Below are 21,064 nucleotides of genomic sequence, written 5' to 3' on the forward strand. Positions count from 1 at the left end.
ATATTTGGAGAATTTAGCCCATATAAAAAGTACCTCTAAATTCTTTGCGCGTCTTATAAATGAGACTACGGTTGGTGTGTACTCTTGGAAGTACATGTCGAATGTGTTATTGTAAAAAATATTGGTATTGTGTTTTTAGTGCAGAAATTGTTCTTTTAAGTTTCGATTTCTCGCTTCAATTTTTGTATCATGTGCGTTTAAATTTGATTGTTTGTTGCTTACTTGCGAACTATTTTTTATGTGTAAATATATATGCATAGACGCTAGCGGATGTAATCAGGTTGCTACTAATTTGCATATTTATTACCGTATCTACATCAATGAATTTTGCGGTTGTTTGTTTTTGTTTGTTTTGTGAATGTTTTCTTATTTACTTTAATATGCCGCAAAATAAATAGAATATGGTTGATGACTTTTGATATCATGTGATATAAGACTCGTCCGATATGGCGTGTGAAAAGGCTCGGCAAGCCTCGCCTTTTCCTACGCCATATCAGACTCGTCTTATATCACATGATATCAAAAGTCACCAACCATATATTCTCTATATCTCCATACATATGCCTGCTCTATGTAAAGAATTAAAGAGCCTTGTTCACAGATGGTCGAAATGACTGTAATGACCGTTTTCCATCTTCTTGTCACGGATTAAAAAAAAGAACACAGTACTGGACATCTGACAAGGAGCGAACTAATACTAATGGGATTTTCTAGTTGAGTTTATTAATGGGATATTTTTTATTATTTTGTTGTATCTTTATTTCAACAACACATAAGAGCTCAAAATTGAATAAAGCGTGAATTTTTAACTGTCATAAACTTTTGAATATGCAATTGACAATTTACTCGATTTGTATTCGTCGCGCGTAACACACCTTAGAGTGTGAGTTTAATCTTTAAAACATGGCAATTGCTTAAGTACACAAATCAGTACTATTATGTTTTCAATTTAGATTATAGCAATATGTTTGGCCCTTTGAACATTATTTTACTTTAAATATTTTACAAAACGAACGGCCTCCTGAAAGTCAGAATCTGAATAATCCACGAACTTATTATAATGGGCGGATTGGCGTGTTTAGCCCCGAACATTGACTGGAAATCAATTGACTTGAAAGCCGCATTAAAAGGATATACATCGCAAAAGAGTTTTGTCTGAGATGGGTCTTTGAAAGGCGAATTTGAAGCTGAAAGATGCGGGTTTGAACATTTTAGTTAAAGACAATGGTATGGTCCTATTAAAATTTGCATTACCAATTTAATTCAAGGGAAGGAATGCTTGTAAAATATGCTTACTTATAAATCAGAGTAGACTTTCTTGTTTTGAATAAAAATAATGAACTTAAATTCGAAAACTGTTATAAATGAATAGACGCTAAGTTCTTTATAAATTTACAAGTTTATGCATGTATTTCCACAAATAAGGATGTCATAATCATTGTTAAAGCAAACTAGATGCAGTAAGAATTGAGCCAAAATATGATTTTAATACACATTATTCAAAGAATCTTTTCACAGAGTTTGTAAGTAAATCGGTGCATATATTTAAGCACAATTCCACTTAGTTATAGTATTTGCACGGTGACTTCCCTACCAAATCTGATTGAACACGTAGAAGCTGTGCAAGGACCAGGTGATACGACTTCAAGCTTTATGTGCACTGTTGTTGATCAGAAGCGGTCTTTCCAGCAGGAGCCTTTGCCATTTTGAAATATGATTTAATTGTATTCAAAGCTAAAATTGTGTGATTTGTCTATGGTATATAATAAAAAGACATTACAACATTCTGTTAGAATGTACACTGGTCTTTCTATAACAGAAGAAAACTTTAGCTAAACTATTCTGTAGTACTTACTAGACCTGTTTGTATGTTGCGCAAAGTGCAAAGTCATCAAATTAAGCGACATTTAAAGTTCTAAAAGCCAGAACTAATCGTTCTATTTCTGTACGAAGTATGATTTCAATAAGACGACTTATGCATAATTTAACAATAAATCATTAACAAATATTCCACCTTCATTTACATGTATAAAATTTGATAAATAACGTTGATTTTGATTCAAAAATTAAAGGCTACAGGAAAAAAAGTAAGACCGTATTGGTAACAGAACTTACCGAAGCAAATCATTAAACTCCAAATCTCTATCATGAGAGAAATTTATTTTCTTATCACCTGCTTTAAAACAGAACACTAAATGTTAATACAACAGGAAAAAAAGTAAGATCGTATTGGTAACAGAACTTACCAAGCAAATCATTAAACTCCAAAACTCTAACATGAGAGAAATGTATTTCCTTATCACCTGCTTTAAAACAGAACATAAAATGTTAATAGTACGAAATGAATAAAAATAGAATCACCGCATTGAACCGGTCAATGAAAAGCATACATGATTTTAACCTGGTTCAGGTGATTTCAACTCGCATAATTAACCCATAATTAATTACAAATTTTACGTGCACCTAATACTATTTTAATCAAATGCACCTTTGGTAGAGCTTGGTGATTATCGGGTTGCACACGCCTTCCAACTCCTTCTGTTTGTGTTCATACTCCTCCATCTTAGCCAGCTGGTTGCTGTCCACCCAAGCAATGATCGCGTTACAGTTGTCCAAGATGGTCTTCTTGTCCTCCTCGCTGATCTTCCCCTTTATATTCTCATCCCTTATGCTGGTGGTCATCATGTTGAACGAGTAGCTCTCCAACTGATTCTTTGCTGTCATGCGCTTCTTCTGTTGTTCGTCCTCTTGCTTGTATTTCTCGGCATCATTCACCATTCGGTCAATCTCTTCCTTGCTTAGTCGACCTGAAAATTTGGATAAGTTAAGGTAAGTAAGTTATATATAACTATCAATTTCATGCATTATTGTTACTGAAGTTGAGGAGTAAACGAAATGTGTCTCAGACATCCAAGGAAGGACTGGAACACCTTTGGACCGTGACTGTTTCAACCGCGAATGTGAAGAAATTTATTTATCATCGATAAAATAAAATTCCTTGGCTATCCCAGTGGCTCATTCATAATAATATCAAGTAAAATTAGCATGGTTTAATAGATGGTATACATGTGGTAACTACCCTTGTGATTTATAGTGATGGTGATCTTGGTCTTCTTGCCAGTGCTCTGGTCTGCAGCAGTGACTTTGAGAATACTGTTGACATCAATGTCGAAGGTCACCTCAATTTTGGGCACACCTTTGGGTTCAGGTGGGATTCCGGTCAGTTCGAACTTTCCAAGCAGGTTGTTGTCCTTGGTTAAGGCTCTCTCACCTTCGTACACATGGATGGGAAAACTCGACTGGTTGTCCTCGTATGTTGTAAATGTTTTCGTCAAACTTTTCGGAATTATGCTATTTCTTTTTATTATCGATGTCATCACACCTCCAGGGGTCTCTATACCCAGGGATAATGGGGCAACATCCACCAGAAGGATGTTAGGAACTCCTTGAGACCTGTCCCCATGAAGGATGGCAGCCTGCAACGCTGCAAACATACACTAGGTCTAGCGTGATTTCTGACAAAAACACAGTCCCACGATGTTTCGATCGTAATAGATCGCGGTGACAATTGACGAGCACCCCAACCGTTATCGGGAAATCGATCTATCGGTGGACCACTGCGGCCACAGTGGTTCGCGGTGATATACAGGGAAATGTATAGTTTCATCCTTTATTTAAATAATGGTTTTGTAAATATTTTGAAAATGCTATCTCGTTTGTGTACGTATAGCTTGCAAATAATAACATATAGACATGCTACATGAACATTTTTTTATATCAGACTATTATAGTGATTTCCTGTTTCTACTGTTATATGTATTGGTTCGAATATACATTCGAGCCATCGGCAGTAAGTATTCAATTCAGTGTTTTTTTAATTCAAAAATATCAGTTGTAAGTAGTTGTATATTTAAGACAATCATAGGTATTTACAGAAATAATACGATCAATAAATGTATATATATAGAAATATATATATATACACATATGGCCAGTTACGGGGTCTTTGATTTAGAAATAGGTCATGGGGTTCCCACAATAAACACACGTATCTCCATACCCTTTTTTATCCGATATTAACACGAATTAAGGTATATAGGGGTACCTAATATAGTATTATATATAAATACGTCATTTATTTAACGTCTTATAAAAGGAAATATATAGCGAAATTAATTGCGAGGTATATACAATTTCAATTTCAGACGTGATTGTGGTTTTCGATTTAAGACCTTATTGTTACATTTGATTGCATTACCTCCCCTACATCCCCCTCATGGTAATTAAAGTGCCTAGAACGCGGGGTTGTATACAGACCCCGTTTTTTGAAGTATAACATACAAATGAAACAATATATCTAAATGTACATACGTTTATTCACATGTTCTTGTATTTCACCGAGGGTGCGGTGGTCGAGCGTGAGATTTATTTCCCGATAAGCCCGCGCGCGATAGCTTATCAACATATTTTATCGAGCCTGTCAACGCGATTCGCCGCGGCGATATCGCTGCGTTCCACGGTGTTCATCGGTGTATCACGGTGACGAAAGTATTTGTCAAGCTGGGCTGAACCACGGTGATGCGTGGCAGAAGGCAGAAATCGCGCTCGATGTAGTGTACATGCAAGTAATGTGTATACAACAATCAATATTTATTTGCTGGGTTATCGTCCAACTATTAAAGCCTATCATATTTCAGCAAACGGATTTCGTTGATAATTACAGGCACATGTATTTGATTATAATATCTTAAGGAGGTTCTATTCGCGTAAAAAAGTATATACCTGCACCATAGGCAACAGCCTCATCGGGGTTGATGCCTTGCTTGAGCTCCTGTCCATTAAAGAAGTTCCGAAGGAGCTTCTGGACTCTTGGAATTCTGGAGGAGCCACCAACCAAGACGATGTCCTGGACACCAACCTCGTCCATGTTGGCATCAAGTAAAGCCCTTTCAACCGGTTCCAGTGTGCGTCGAAAGAGATCGGCATTCAACTCTTCAAATCTGGCTCTTGTTATACTTGTGAAGAAATCAATACCTGTCAATTCGAAACCTTTTAGTTTAAGCCATTTCTAAAATCGTTTTTGAGGAAACCTTAACAGTATTTCAATTTTTTAAAATTATATATTGCATTTTATTAGTTATTTCAGATATGAAAGGAAGGTCGAAGCCTTTTTCGGGCAGTATGGTCTTTTTGAAACGACTACAAATGTGGATAATTCATCTTCAGTACTTCTTACAAAAGTCATACACATAATAAAATAAAAGGTTTACAGAGTGAAATTAGCATATAGTGTATATACATTTTATGAGGTCCCGTAATCCTCAGAAATTTATTTACAGCAAATAGATAAATTCTTTAATAGTTTACCAACCATCATACAGGGAATCAATCTCAATGCTGGCCTGTGTACTGGAGGATAACGTTTTCTTTGCCTTCTCACAAGCTGTTCGGAGACGACGTACGGCACGCTTGTTGTCTCTCATATCCTTCTTATGTTTTCTCTTGAACTCATGGATGAAGTATTCCACCATTCGGTTGTCGAAATCTTCACCACCCAAATGTGAATCACCAGCGGTTGACTTCACTATCAAAACGCCGTCGTCAATGGAAGCGATGGTCACATTGAAGGTACCACCACCAAAGTCAACGATGAGCACATTTCTTTCACCTCCATCCTTTATAAAAAAGAATGGTCCACATTAATACCTTACAAGTATCGACATATATGTATAAAGTTTTAGTATTCACGTGTCTACGACATCCAAGGAAGGACTAAGTCATCTTTCGACCAAAACACATTTTGAAACAACTGCTTATGTCGATACTAACAATAATCATTAAATACCAGACACCATCTGAACTTCACAACACCGTGCCTTTTTGTCCCACCCATAGGCAATGGCAGCTGCTGTAGGCTCATTGATAATACGGAGTATATTCATGCCAGAAATGGTACCAGCATCTTTAGTAGCCTGTCTCTGAGAGTTGTTGAACCAGGCGGGTACAGTTATCACAGCATCGGTAACAGTCTGAAAAATTCAGCAACGTTATGTCTTTATCAATTATTAGCAAATAATAAAATATTAAACCTGAAAAAATACTCATATTTACACTGTATTTATAAAAACTTTACATTCCTAAGTACTTCAGACATCCAAGGAAGGTCTAAGCCATCTTCAGGCAGTAAAGCCTTTTGAAACTACTGCGAATTTGGATAAAAAGTCCTTAATCAATAATTCTGGTAAAAGCAATCACGAATGTTCAATAATTATGATTGATTTATTGAAGATCATCAGTCTTAAAAGGAAATACAACAGGTGAGACCTAAAATGGTTCTCTTATGTTTATTGTAGCAATCATTAAATATTTGATCATTAAATCAACCCACCTTGCCAAGGAAAGCCTCTGCAATTTCCTTCATTTTGCTCAAAACCATAGAAGAAATTTCTTCGGGTAAAAAATACTTCTTTTCGCCCTTGTAATCGACTCTCAGCTTAGCTTTGCCATCATCGCTTACTACTTCAAATGGCCAGTGCTTCATATCAGATTGGACAGTTGGATCTTCAAATTTTCTTCCTATCAATCTCTTTACGTCTGCAATATAAAATCTTGTTTTATTTCCCATTTATCATTAATGAGACAGGACGCAGTGAATATTGGTAAACAAGTTTGTAACACCGAATGTATTTTAAAGCTTGTTCAAGCCTTAAAGAAAAGATTTTAGTTTTTTAATAAGGCAATTATTCACACATACCAAATAAGGTGTTGGTTGGATTTATTGCAACCTGGTTTTTAGCTGCATCTCCAACGAGCCTTTCAGTGTCTGTGAAGGCAATATAGCTGGGGGTGAGTCTGTTACCATGATCGTTTTCAATAATTTCTACTCGGCCATGATGGAGCACGCCCACACAAGAAAAAGATGTGCCCAGATCAATACCAATGGCTGGGGAATTTGCCATGTTTCTAAAATGTGATGCAATTTTATTGAAAAAAGTTAAACGGCTTATCAAAAACATAAATTCCTCATTATGACGAAAGGCAGTAGCAAAGTAGTGTAATAACATATGCAACATACCGACTTTTGTAAAGGCAGTTTCTCAGCAGTTGTACAACTATGATTGTATGGTTTGTCTATAGCCTTTAGTATAGGGACATTATAGCACTATTCTAGAATGTTCACTGGTCTTTCCATAGCTAAAAGAACCTAAGCGAACATGGTTTGTATTACTGACTGGACCTGTTCACTCTAAGGCAACAACTATTGAAAAGGACCACATTTTAAGTTATGGTAGCTAGAACTATTCTTTCCATTCCTTATAAAACAAGACTATTGCCAAGCAATATATGTCCCCTACCGGCTCCACCATTGTCAGATTTTTTTTATTTGTTGCCATAACAACCAGATTTTTGACGTAGGAACAAAATGAAATGACGTGCATAATGTCCATATTGCCATCTAATTATGTTTCAAGTTTCGTGAAAAAATATGAAGAACTATCACAGGATCCAGAAAAGTGTGACAGACAGACAGACGCACATAGCGCAAACCATAAGTCTGCTCCGGTGAAACCGATAGGGGACCAAAGCAGCGTTTTCAAACTCATCAAATAAATGAATGATGTTTCTTCTGTGAGTTCGATTCCAAAATTATACGGGAAAGTCAACATGTTAAGAACATGTTGTTTTCGAAACTACATCAAGTCCAAAAAAGAGGACAACATCTGAACTGATACATTTCGGGAGCGCGGACATTTCATCACAGACAGCAAGGGCAACGCAGAAATACCGGTGAATCATTTGCAATCAGTTTTCACGGATCAAGAACCGGGCCGATCAATGACGTTTTTAGAATTTTTGAGCTTCGACGGTATTCCAAAGACCTTCACCCGCTGATAACACGGTATCCAAAGAAACAGATAGTCCCGAATAAACACGGATCAAAGCTTCATCCATACGGATTATCATTACCTACACGACAACGACATGGATAAACGCAGCAGCGATAAAGACTACAAACCATTTGTCCCGGACCGAATATAATTTACATTAAAGAAGGTTGCTTTCGGTGATTCCATCCATTTGGATGTCCGGTTAGGGCAGTGGTTGGTACACGCGCTTAAACCTAGGCGACCCGGATTTATTACCCGTCCCCGGCTGTTTGTGAGTTTGGTTGGTCGTCACCATACCGGACAGGTTGGTTTTCATCCGGATAGTCCGAGTTCCGCAAACAGCACACCCATATTGAAATATATTAGATAAAAATAGATGGACATTGCAGGTATGATTCACATTTCGTAAAAAAATTCGTGAGCGAAGTATATAAATTAGGTAAAATACAAACCCCAGCTACTCAAATAATGAAGCCTCATGCGCGGAATGGCCTTATGAACTCACACACATACGGTAATTCCGTTATTCTGCAATCAGATCTCGAAGTCTTAACATCGTATTTCGTTTACATACCTAAAACGTCAAAATACCAGCCAAAAGTTAACGTACTGTAAAAATGGGCCTTCCAATTTTCAAACAATCGTTACGAGCACCACCCGCTACCCATGAAGACTTGCAAAAACAAAAAGAAATAATCTCGAAGTCTCGATCGATATCCCCTTCACATGTAGATCTACAAGCATCAGCATTATTCATGTAAAATGAGGCTTTCAAGAATAAAAAGACGTCCCTCGTCCTTTCAATTAACAAATGGTCGACATGGCCGATTGTTTTAAAGGAGAACCCTTAGTTATGCACGACTAGCAAGAAAAAATACACACAAAAAGCAAAGAAGACAGACCTCTGAAATTCAAACGAGGCAGAGCTTTATCGGGTGCCCGGGCCTATGTTGAATATACAGGGGTAGCGTCAAGGCTGTTAGACAATAAGAGAAGATTTGCAGCACAAGACATGAATGAACTTCCTGATGCAGAATTTTGTTTTCCTGGCGTCTCTTATAGCGAGAGGGAAGGGCTGATCAGCATGAAGTGTGCGTATTTATTTACATTACTCATGTGAGTTTTGAAAGGGGAGTGGTTTAACAAAGGTATATGCGGTTAGTTTACACGTTACTTGTGTATTGCCTATATGACATGCCGGAACTAACTTATGACGCATGCTATATACATGTAGTATAATCGACGTTATACGTTTTATCCATAACAATGATTTCAAAGCTTGAAATAAAGAATAAAATCACAAAATGCAAGCACCAGAATAAACAGAATAGATCGTATTAGTGTCTTTATTGGGGGAAAGTTTATCGGTCTCGGCTTACCAGATAAAATTCCTACGCCTTACACGATAAACCTTCCCCATTCAACGATTTAACTTCCATTTTTGTATACAATTAATACCATATAATTACAAAGTGTTTCACTGAAATGTGTTCCTTGATTGGAAAGGACACACACGGAAAACCACGGCATAAATAAGGCTGTCTCCGGACCCTATACGGCAGCAACACGGACCATCCCGGATCATCCCGGATGCTGTCATCTTCACGGATCAGCACGGCAGTTTTGAACTTGAAAAAAAAATGCCGCGTTGGCCTACCGGAGCCCCAATGTCCATCCCTTGGCCTATAAGGATCGACACGGCGCTATAGGGTGGCTACACGATCAACATGCCGGATTTGTTCCAAGTTGATCCGGCATCTACTTTAGTATATGGGACCGGGGTTTAAGCAATTCAGCTTTTAACATTCCGCGATCCATTATTAGTGGAATTGTCTTAGTAACCGCATGGTGAAATCGACATCAACTGAGAGTTTCATTGCTGCAATATCGGCAAAACTGGGAGATTTGTCGAGCACACATATCTCGCGCCGCACTGCGCATTACACAATTAAAGCAAAATCTAATCACTTCAACGTGCCCTTTCAGATTCAGACAATAGCGACAGCGCATGGCGATTACCTTCAACCAACGTGACAAGATAAGTAGTGTCCCCTTCAACTATCCATACAATGAATTTTGAAATCCAGAATGTCACGAGTGTGCAAAACAGGTCAATGATACCATATGTTCATGTAATGCATGCTTTGTTGTTTATGTCGAGACGTATCTGACTTCGTGTGTTTCATGAATCAATTTTACCCGAAAAAATCTGAACATGAAAAGGAAAAGAGCTACATGCGATATGCATAAGGGCATATAACTTTGATGCTATGTTAAGCGTCCACTTGACTGTTCGAAAATACTAACCACTGACAGACTTCCTGATCACGGCGGGATAGTCCCGCTTTTTTTAGCTGGGTTGTCCGGCGTCCCGAAATTAGACGATTTGTCCTGGAATTCTTAAAAGTTCTTGTACGTTCTCCAATTAAGAATATATTCAAGCTACATCTAGTTAAAACTAACCATCGCTTATCCCTTTATGGTCGCCTATTAACAAATACCTTCTACTACTTGCGTGTACCAGTGTTGTTTTGACGCAAAAACATCGATTTCTAGGCAAATGATAAATTTTATCAGACATTCACACCGTGGTATTTTTATGATAGAGGTCGCTTATCGCTATCGAAAGATATCCTGTGTATCATATTCCACCTGAGGTTAGATGTTCGTGTATAATTTGTCAAAACAGTGTTTTGTAAATCAAACGAATGGAATGCACACAAACACAAGTTTATATTTTACAAAAAAAAACTTTCGTATTCGTCTGGCTTTCATAAAAGATTTTTTTTATCTTAATAAGGGGTGTTGCGGAAGTTTAATTAACAGAGGATATATTTATAGCAACACCGATGATGCTATTATCACAACTCAATATTTTTGTTATCAGTATCATCAGAAACATTAAGTCCATTCTGGTTACAATATACCAAAAGATTTCCTTATCAAATTCAATGTAAAACCAACAACTTCAACGAAAAATAAAGTCAAACTTTTGCGCGTAGACACCCTCATAACCATACCTTTTCTTAAAGAGCATTCCGAGCCGAATTGTTTTAAACAATAAAAAAGATAGGTCATGCAGTATTTAAGAAATAACTCGACGCGAATCAACGGTCACTGTTTTAAGGCCATCTTTTTACCGGCTTAACACCAGTTGATGATGGTTTCCCGCCATCTGTCAAAGTCCCATGTAGTCTCCAACCAAAAACCTAAAAGCAAAACACTGAATTTGTAGTATACAACAATGTTTTCTCTACCACATGCACACATAAATATCTACAAATAAAGTCATGGCAAGTGCCCATAGAGAGAATTGTGTCTTCAAATAAATGAAGTTCCATTTTTTAGAACACCACAAGTATTTAGTATACTGTAACCTTCTATACATAGATGGTGACGTCACTACGTTATTGTCAGTAAGACCGGTGTGACACAATACCGATTTGGGTTCATAATACAATTGTCAGTGGTTCGATCCCAGGTGGGGTTAACTTTTTTAAATACCTTTTTTCTTTCTTTAATTTAATTCTTCTTTTATACTGGATCTCTTTAGTCCTGTTGTTTATAATGATCAATTTAAAGCATCTAATCACACACTTCAAAACATGCCGAAATCAGTGAACAAGTACATGTAAGTTATTAATAATTAAAGTCGAGTTTGATACTGTATGGTATTATGTCTGTGATTAAGTATTGTTTTTTATTAATGTCTTTTGGTAAGCTGTTGTGATCCCAGTCAAGATTGTAAACAATTTCTAATGTTTATGCATATTTCTAACAATCAATGTACCGGTACTTGGGTTTTGCCTAATTGCTGTATTTTATGAAATTCGACGTAGACGGTAGGGATAGTTAAAACAAAAAATCTCTGTTAAAAGTGCGGTGACCCTCTTTTTTATTTGTGTTTTATGATGACAATACATAGATGAACATATTTAAGCAGTTTCGCTGAATTCTATTGAACAGATTTTTTAAAATTCCGTTTATGTGGTTACAATAGTAAAAAAATGACGGGTTTTTTTGGGTGATATAAAAAAAAATCTTAAAATTTTACTTGTGTACTCCATTTTATTGTTCTTGTGTGGTTTAATAATATGGTATATGATGTATCTTAGCTTATATAATATCTACATGTTGCCAATTTCATAGGTTATTAACTATTGTTACGCAATTAGAGATTTTTCAGTTTGATTGAAAAAGTACATGTTATATAATGTTGAATAAAATCAAAACAAGGCCGCCGACCCTATGTTTTTATTTAATTTTTCATATAGTATTTGTATATATATCTTAAATATAAATTTTGGACAAAATCTATTAGATGGATAAAATCAGCAAAACTGCAGCAACACCGAATTTATTAGACAATTGGTCGAATTAGAACAGTGTTTTATGACCGCACACCGCGTCACACGATATGCACGTGTTCAATAGGCCATGAATTTGCTGGCGATCGGAGAAAACTCATTATAAACTATGCATGTTTGATGTATTAATCTTCACGCTGGGTATTGCGACACTTTGATATCAGATGGCATTTCGATTACATAGAACAACAAATGCCACGCGCGAGAGGTGAGTTCTTCAGCCTTTTTGCATTGATGATACAGCATGAATTTGATGATCAAATTTCAACAAAATAAAAATAGTTCCAAATACATCAGAACGTGTGTATTATTCAAAATAAAAGATGAATATGTTCATTAATGTTACGTCATGTTACATTTTAGTTTACTAACGAATTTGTTGAACTTCAAATGTTTTAAGAGTCAGATGCCAAATTTTCATGAACACATCTTTAACCGATCATCTCAATGACAATGGCACTTCAATGCCCGAGTACTCGATACTTTTTTAAAGATATAGCACATTATTTTAAGTGAATCAGAAATGTAAAATTCGCTGTGGAATACTGTTATAGTAAGCAGGCAATACGAAAGAAATCCTGTTTTTCATGAATTTCATGTACGCATTACTTTTTCCCAGAATCAGATTTTTTTCATTTAATTCAACTTTCTTACCCGTGTTTCTTTTTAAGTTTATATTCAACACATTAAGTGATAAATGGTCTCGTGAATCGCGATTCGAGCAAACGTTCTCGTTGCGTATAGGGATCCGCATGAGCAAAGATCTAATGAAAGGGAGTTCTCCATTTGTTTACTTTTTTTAATTTGTGGCTACGCATTAGAATTGTCTTGATGATGCGATTCTAATTAACAACGACAGGATTTTATGAAGAACAAATTTGAATTTTGCTTTTAAAGACCTTCTTCTCTCCCGTCATCTAGAGCCCTTCTATAAGTTAAATTAAACATGATCCCTGATATTTTAATATCACTAAATCTCAAGTTACCACTAAAAATAATTTCCTTACGTATACTATGATTTTCCGTCGCTACCTAAAATATATTTCTCCAGATATAGGCATTTAGATCTTCATATATAAAAAATGAAAGTATAACATTAATAGTATACATTGATAGTAATGTGAATTTTTTTAACTTACAATACCATTTGTTAAATTGCACGTGTGTTTGTAATCAAGTTATGCATACCTTTCCAATTTGTAGCGCTTGACTATGCACATAGATTTCTTACTTCAAAATGTTTGGTTAGACTACCATCATATACTTACATGCATTTCAGTCAGAAAATAAAACTCGGATATCAGAGTGCCCGATTTATTGAAAATCTCTGTTATCCGGTGTCCTTTATCGGCAATCTAAGTATCTACATCATCAATATCCCCTATATAGGCTATAAAAACGTGTTTGTTCTATCTTCGTTTATATACCACTGAATACTTTTCATATTTCATCATTTGAAGCACAGTGATTACTCTACATGCTGGAATAGCAAACACTTTATTGCAATATATATAAGTATTTTTATTGTACTCAAATGTGTATTGATTATTCCTTTTCTGCTGTTTTCCGATTGAATTTTGCGATTGTTTAACAAAAATCTACTATTCTTCATTGAAATATTTCTAAACAATGCAAACGGATATACGCTTTATCAACTCCGCCATCTACAGTGTCTAAAAAAATATTTTAAGGATATGTGTTAAAAAACAAGGAACTTATATTTCGCGCACGAAGTTTTGGTTTTTCTCTGTTATCGATGTGCCATCTTTTATCGGAGTAACGCCATAACCAGCACACTCTTTTAATCAAAACAAACATGCAATAAACAGTCACTTGGAGCAATATTTGCGCTCAAAGTATACGAGTAGACTCGGTGAAATTGTAAACTTTGTAAAACCAACCTAGATATGGGTACACATCTAAAACTTTAAAAATCATTCAAATTAACACACCGATTTGTATTATTTGAAGAAATCAATTGTTGATGGATATAAGGCGTCAGCGCTGGTTGTTCTTAAAGTGTAGGTGGGGTATTCAAAAGTGTTGGAGACCAATAAAACACCTGTACATGTAAATCAGTTATGAATACAACTTTTATGGAATAGCACAGTTCTTGTACGCATATGGCGCGTTGTAAACTTTGTTTATACGTATTGTTACTCAATGTTCCATACTATCTAACTTGTGTTACACTCACAAAAAATCTATCCCCCCCCCTCTCCCATCACCATCATAACAGATATGAATTTTTATTTTTCTAAACCAAGAAATTAACGTAGTAAATGAAGAAATATGCTCTCACTTTTCGTATACAACTAGAAAAGTTACAATTACTTAAAAAGTCCACTTTATAAATTGTTAAATACAACAAATCTTACCTTCACTTCAGTCTAGGCACACGTTTATAGCCGTAGATTTGTACTTAGAAACTTAATGTGTTCACATTAGCACTAACAATTGAAATGAATGGTCTTAACTGGGTAAATAAGTAGTTTCCTTTTTCGTTTCAACAACATTCTTGGCATCGAGCCCATGCGGAACATATGTAAGACAATACAACGATAACTCAGTTCTGTAATCGCCGCGCCGGAGATTGTTAAAACCAAATATATATCAAATAACAGATCTTTGCTTAAACTTAGCTTACTATAATACAACAATGCCGTAATAATGCGGAACATAGATCTCCGCATACACAATACAGCATAAACAATACAAATATTTGTTTTTATGATTAGAATTGTTGTCTTTTCAATCAAGCACACAACGAGTAGTCAGAATTGGGGTTTAGTACAGTTTTTTAGCTCATCTATTGTTTGAAAAAATATGAGCTATTGTGATCACCTTGTTGTCAGCGTCGGCGTCGGCGTCGGTGTCGGCGTCGGCGTCCGGTTAAGTTTTGCGTTTAGGTCCACTTTTTTCCTAAAGTATCAAAGCCATTGCTTTCATACTTGCAACACTTACTAATATTATAGTAAGGGGACTGTGCAGGCAAAGTTATGTAACTCTGACTGACATTTTGACGGAAGTATGTGCCCTTTTTATACTTAGAAAATAGAAAATTTGGTTAAATTTGTGTTTAGGTCCACTTTTTTCCTAAAGTATTAAAGCCATTGCTTTCATACTTGCAACACTTACTAACTATCTTAAGGGGACTGCACAGGCAAAGTTATGTAACTCTGACTGGCATTTTGACAGAATTATATGCCCTTTTTATACTTAGAAAATTGAAAATTTTGTTAAGTTTTGTGTTAAGGTCCACTTTTTTCCTAAAGAATCAAAGCCATTGCTTTCATACTTGCAACACTTACTAACTATCGTAAGGGAACTGTGCAGGCAAAGTAATGTTACTCTGACTGGCAATTTGACGGAATTATGGGCCCTTTATACTTGACAATTTGGTTAAGTTTTGTGTTTTGGTCCACTTTACCCCTAAAGTATCATAGATATTGCTTTCATACTTGGAACACTCGCAAACTATCATAAGGGGACCGTAAAGGACAAGTTGCATAACTCTGGTTGTCATTTGTACCGAATTATGGTCCTTTTTTGACTTAGTAACTTTGAATATATGGTTACATTTTGTGTTTAGATTCACTTTACTTCTAAAATATCAAAGCTATTGCTTTTAAACTTTAAATGCTTTCATGCTATCATGAGGGTACTGTACCTGGCAAGTTAAATTTTACCTTGACCTTTGAATGACCTTCACTCTCAAGGTAAAATTATTAAATTTTGCTAAAATTGCTATAACTTCTTTATTTATGATTAGATTCGATTGATACTTTGACAAAACAACTCTTACCTGACATACCACAATAGACTCCGTCCAAACCATCCACCACGCCCCCCCCCTCCGAATCCCCCCCCCATAATTTGTTTTTTAATTAAAGATCATCTAATAAATGACCACCACACCCACCCCAAAAAAATAATTTTTATGTCCCCGGTAGGGTGGCATATAGCAGTTGAACTGTCCGTCAGTCTGTCTGTCAGTCCGAAAAAAACTTTAACATTGGCCATAACTTTTTCACTTTTTAAGATAGCAACTTGATATTTGGCATGCATGTGTATCTCATGAAGCTGCACATTTTGAGTGGTGAAAGGTCAAGGTCAAGGTCATCCTCCAAGGTCAAATGTCAAATTTATGGTGTCTGTCCGTCTGAAAACTTTAACATTGGCCATAACTTTTTCAATATTGAAGATAGCAACTTGATATTTGGCATGCATGTGTATCTCATGGAGCTGAACATTTTGAGTGGTGAAAGGTGAAGATGAAGGTCATCCTTCAAGGTCAAATGTCAAATATATGGCGTCTGTCCGTCCGAAAACTTTAACATTGGCCATAACTTTTTTATGTTGAAGATAGCAACTTGATATTTGGCATGCATGTGTATCTCATGAAGCTGCACATTTTGAGTGGTGGAAGTTCAAGGTCAAGGTCATCCTTCAAGGTAAAAAAAATAATATATTTCAAAGCGGCGTTCTCATGAAGCTGCACATTTTGAGTGGTGGAAGTTCAAGGTCATCCTTCAAGGTCAAGGTCATCCTTCAAGGTCAAAGGTCAAAAAGCAAATAAAAAATTTCAAAGCGGCGTTATCATGAAGCTGCATATTTTAAGTGGTGTAGATTCAAGGTCAAGGTCATCCTTCAAGGTCAAGGTCATCCTTCAAGGTCAAAGGTAAAAAAATAATCAAAGCTCGTTATCATGAAGCTGCACATTTTGAGTGGCGGAAGTTCAAGGTCAAGGTCATCCTTCAAGGTAAAAAAAAATAAAAATATTTCAAAGCGGCGTCATCATGAAGCTGCACATTTTGAGTGGTGGAAGTTCAAGGTCAAGGTCATCCTTCAAGGTCAAAGGTCAACAAAAAAATATAAGCGGCGTTCTCATGAAGCTGCACATGTTGAGTGGTGGAAGTTCGAGGTCAAGGTAATTCTTCAAGGTCAAGGTCATTCTTCAAGGTCAAAGGTCATAAAAAATAATTTCAAAGCGGCGTTATCATGAAGCTGCACATTTTGAGTGGCGGAAGTTCAAGGTCATCCTTCAAGGTCAAGGTCATCCTTCAAGGTCGAAGGTAAAAAAAAAATATTTCAAAGCGGCCTTCTCATAAAGCTGCACATTTTGAGTGGTGGAAGTTCAAGGTCAAGGTAATCCTTCAAGGTAAAAAAAAATAATAATTTCAAAGCGGCGCAATAGGGGGCATTGTGTTTCTAACAAACACATCTCTTGTTTTTTTTCAAACATGGTTAAAAAACACAAATATTTATTTTTATTATTTTATTTTTGAAATACCGTCCAACCATCCCACCCAAGAACCCCCCCCCCCCCTCCCATTTTTTTTATATTTTTTGCATTTTTGGAAGATAATGTAATAAATGACCACATCCCCACACTATACACCCCTCTCCACTCCAACCCTCCATCCTTTGTGATTGAAATTGAGCTAGGTCCCTACACCTTTAAAATATACCTTTTTAAAGCTCATTTTCACTGCAAAATTTAAAAGAAGTTGTAGACGCGATCTACTTGAATACTTTGAAGTAATATTATAAAAACTATAATATGATACATAAAGGAGAGACGTCAAACTGCAAAGGTCACTATGATGTTCCCGATCATCAATCACCTAATTGACATTCCATCTGACCCTAACTTCCGTAAAGCAATATCATTCACACGAGGTAGCAGTATCAGGTAAATCTTATTCTCCTGTCAGCAACAGTACTCTGGAACCAACTGCTATACCACCTTGTTACTGCTCCCAGCCTTGAAGCTTTTAATGAACGGGTGGCATTAAAGTGCATGTAGCAACTAGACTGCTTATATTGTTGTTTGTTTGTTGTTGTTTTTGTTAATTATTTATTTATTCATGTAATTTCCTGGTGACAGCGAAAATGATTTATTAAATTGAGCACGAATCCAATTAGAAGGCTCGAAATGAAGAGAACGAGGCATATTACCAATACCGATCATTAAATGACCCCGTGAACCTGAATGTTTCAACGATCGATGATTGATGTCACACGTCTTTTGATTGACCAAGGAAAAAGAAGCAGCGAATGACAAGGAAATCCTCTAAATGACTTTCTATTGTGATGCTTGGACAATGGCTAACGTAAATACGTTCAAAAATCAAATTATATTTGAAGCAACTAAGAGGTTATTTGGATTATCGTCATTTATTTTTACTGGTTAGTTTCTTTTCTCCATTTTCTTCTATTGCTGATGTTCTCTTTTATCCCAAAAGGTGAAAAAATACACGGTACATTGGCTTTGAGTGTATATTTCAAAGTATATGAGGTCTTTCCGCGCCTGAAACCAGCGTCCTTAAAATAGATCACTGTTCCCTTGCATACAAAACATTGCCTAGCGTTAATGTACATAAAACAATCAGAAATGCCTACTGATATTTTATTTCATTTTCAATATGAAAGGTAAACAGTTAACATTACAGACATTTCTGAACAAAAAGCGAAAAAAAACTGAGAAAAAAATTTGCTCAGCAAGCTAAAATCCCAAATGACTCAGTCATGAATATCAGGTGCAATGTCACAATGTTCAACTATTTTGGATCTGTCTTCGGTCTTGTATGTTTGTATTTCTTTACCAACAAACTCTTCCAAATATTTACGTATATATGTCTGTTTTCAAGTGAACTCCTTCAGAGAACAGAACATCTCTCAGATTACATCATTCTCTATGCTAGACACCACATCCTATTGACTGATGAAGAAGAGCACAATCTACTCCATTTCGACTGGAGTCACAATCGACACACATGTGTTTTCAAGATCCGGAACACACAATCGCTGCATTGAGTCTAAGAGGAAGCGGCTTATTGTGTAAATTGTGGAATTTCCTAACTGACATTTAAATTCTAATTGGAAGAAACACGCAAAGGACAGTGGGGCAAGCTATATGAATCAGGCACATAGGGATTCAAAATCATTATCGAGCAATCCCTTGATGAACCGCTCCAATGACTAAACAGTAACACTGCATTATTCGCCCGGGTCCACAAAACGCGACAGTTCTGGAATGTATTGCTTTAACGTTACTTGTGTGTGATCGACAAAGCGTACCACTTCGCGGTGACCAGGGCTGTTCACAATACTATAAACTGCGAGATTCTAAATGAATTTGTTTTGTAGTTCTAGACGCACAAAAAGTAAGCGAAGCGTCCAATAAAATGTAGTGCTCTTTCTTTTACTTCATGGTGGAATAAGCATTTAATATTTTTAGCTCACCTGAGCACAATGTGCTCATGGTGAGCTTTTGTGATCGACCTTTGTCCGTCGTTTGGCGACAACATTTGCCTTGTTAACACTCTAAAGGCCACATGAATAGTCCAATCTTCATGAAATTTGGTCAAAAGATTGGTCTCAATGATATCTTGGATGAGTGCAAAACTGGTTACGTTTGCTTAAAAAAACATGGCTGCCAAGGGGCAGGGCATTTTTCCTTATATGGCTATAGTAAAACCTTGTTAAAACTCTTAAGGGGCCACATTTATTGTCCGATCTTTATGAAACGTGGTCAGAAGATTTGTCCTAATGATATCTTGGGGGAGTTCGAAAATGGTTCTGGTTTGTTGAAAAACATGGCAACCAGGGACGGTGCAATTTTCCATATATAGATATAGTAAAACCTTGTTAACACTCAAGAGGCCACATTTATTGTCCGATCATCATGAAACTTGGTCAAAAGATTTGTCCCAATGTTATCTTAAGATGAGTTGAGGTCCGGTTGGTTGGAAAACATGGGCAGGGGGCGGGGCATTTTTCCTTATATGGCTATAGTAAAGCCTTGTTAACACTCTAGAGGCCACATTTATTTATGATCTTCATGAAACTTGGTCAAAAGATTTGTCCAATGATATTTTGGACGCGTTCAAAAATTGTTCCAGTTGGTTGAAAAACACGGCCACCAAGGGGCGGTGCATTTTTCCTTATATATTTTCCTTTCCTTGTAAAAACTTGTTAACACTCTTAACAGTCACATTTATTGTCCAATCGTTATGAAACTTGGTCAGAATATTTTTTTTAATATTCCTTGGATGTGTACGAAAATGGTTTCGGTCTGTTGAAAAAAGTGGCCTCCAGGTTGTTCACTATTCTTGAATGTTGGTAAGAACATTTGTTCTAATTACATCTTGGGTTACACAGGACAGGTCAGTTTCTTTGAATCTCAGGTGAGCGACTTGGGCATTTCAGGCCCTCTTGTTAATAAAATAAACCTCACTTAGTTTTATCCTGTCTTAATAGATTTTCACAACTGAAATAGCCACAATGTTTAGAAGATCACGCCTCAAATTTAAGCAATTTTAAAACGTGCACAACTCATTTGTTCACAATTTTGGAAAGTTTGCATCTCTGTTTTCACAATTTTGAACAGTTTAACTTCGCCACACATTTGTTCACACAATAAAGAGCCCAAAGCCGCTTCAAAAAGATGGGGTAAAAGCCTTGTTATGAATTTGATTTGAAACCTAAGAGGTTAAAATGCAAATATCAAGTACTATAATGATTATATATCAACCATACTTTACGATACTTTTCCTAATGAAGTTTTTTGATTTTCAAAATTTGCATTCCTCCTACATAAAACATCATACTCTTTTGAAGTCATACGCTTTCAACGTATTAATTGTTGCTGTAGCACAATCATTGGTTGCTGTATATATTTCTTAGCATGAAAATCAAAATGTAAGCAATGGTGATAAACAAGCTTTGGACAAAATCAGTATTTTCATGAATTAGGAGCCTAATATATGTTTTGCATATGCAGTATTTAAGTGTCCCTGGATA

General features: G+C 36.2%; 1 protein-coding gene across 4 annotated transcripts; it reads right to left on the minus strand.

The window, feature by feature from the left end:
* Nucleotides 1-1,467: 1,467 nt before the first annotated feature.
* LOC127875242 (heat shock 70 kDa protein cognate 4-like) lies at nucleotides 1,468-14,758 on the minus strand. 4 transcript variants are annotated; one of them, XM_052420138.1, is made up of 9 exons: nucleotides 14,635-14,697; nucleotides 11,030-11,098; nucleotides 6,755-6,963; nucleotides 6,389-6,594; nucleotides 5,877-6,029; nucleotides 5,372-5,675; nucleotides 4,783-5,034; nucleotides 3,080-3,484; nucleotides 1,468-2,807 (listed from the first exon to the last, which is right to left on the minus strand). In XM_052420138.1, the coding sequence occupies exons 2-9, from the start codon at nucleotides 11,062-11,064 to the stop codon at nucleotides 2,479-2,481; spliced, it is 1,893 nt and encodes a 630-aa protein (XP_052276098.1). In that variant the 5' UTR covers nucleotides 11,065-11,098; nucleotides 14,635-14,697; the 3' UTR covers nucleotides 1,468-2,478. The 4 variants fall into 4 exon arrangements, with proteins under 4 accessions (XP_052276098.1, XP_052276101.1, XP_052276099.1 ...); XM_052420141.1 differs by lacking the exon at nucleotides 11,030-11,098 and having other exon boundaries at nucleotides 14,635-14,758; XM_052420139.1 differs by lacking the exons at nucleotides 11,030-11,098; nucleotides 14,635-14,697 and adding an exon at nucleotides 10,353-10,647.
* Nucleotides 14,759-21,064: the final 6,306 nt, after the last annotated feature.

The sequence above is a fragment of the Dreissena polymorpha genome, chromosome 3 (genome assembly GCF_020536995.1).
Source record: "Dreissena polymorpha isolate Duluth1 chromosome 3, UMN_Dpol_1.0, whole genome shotgun sequence".
Lineage (NCBI taxonomy): Eukaryota > Metazoa > Mollusca > Bivalvia > Myida > Dreissenidae > Dreissena > Dreissena polymorpha.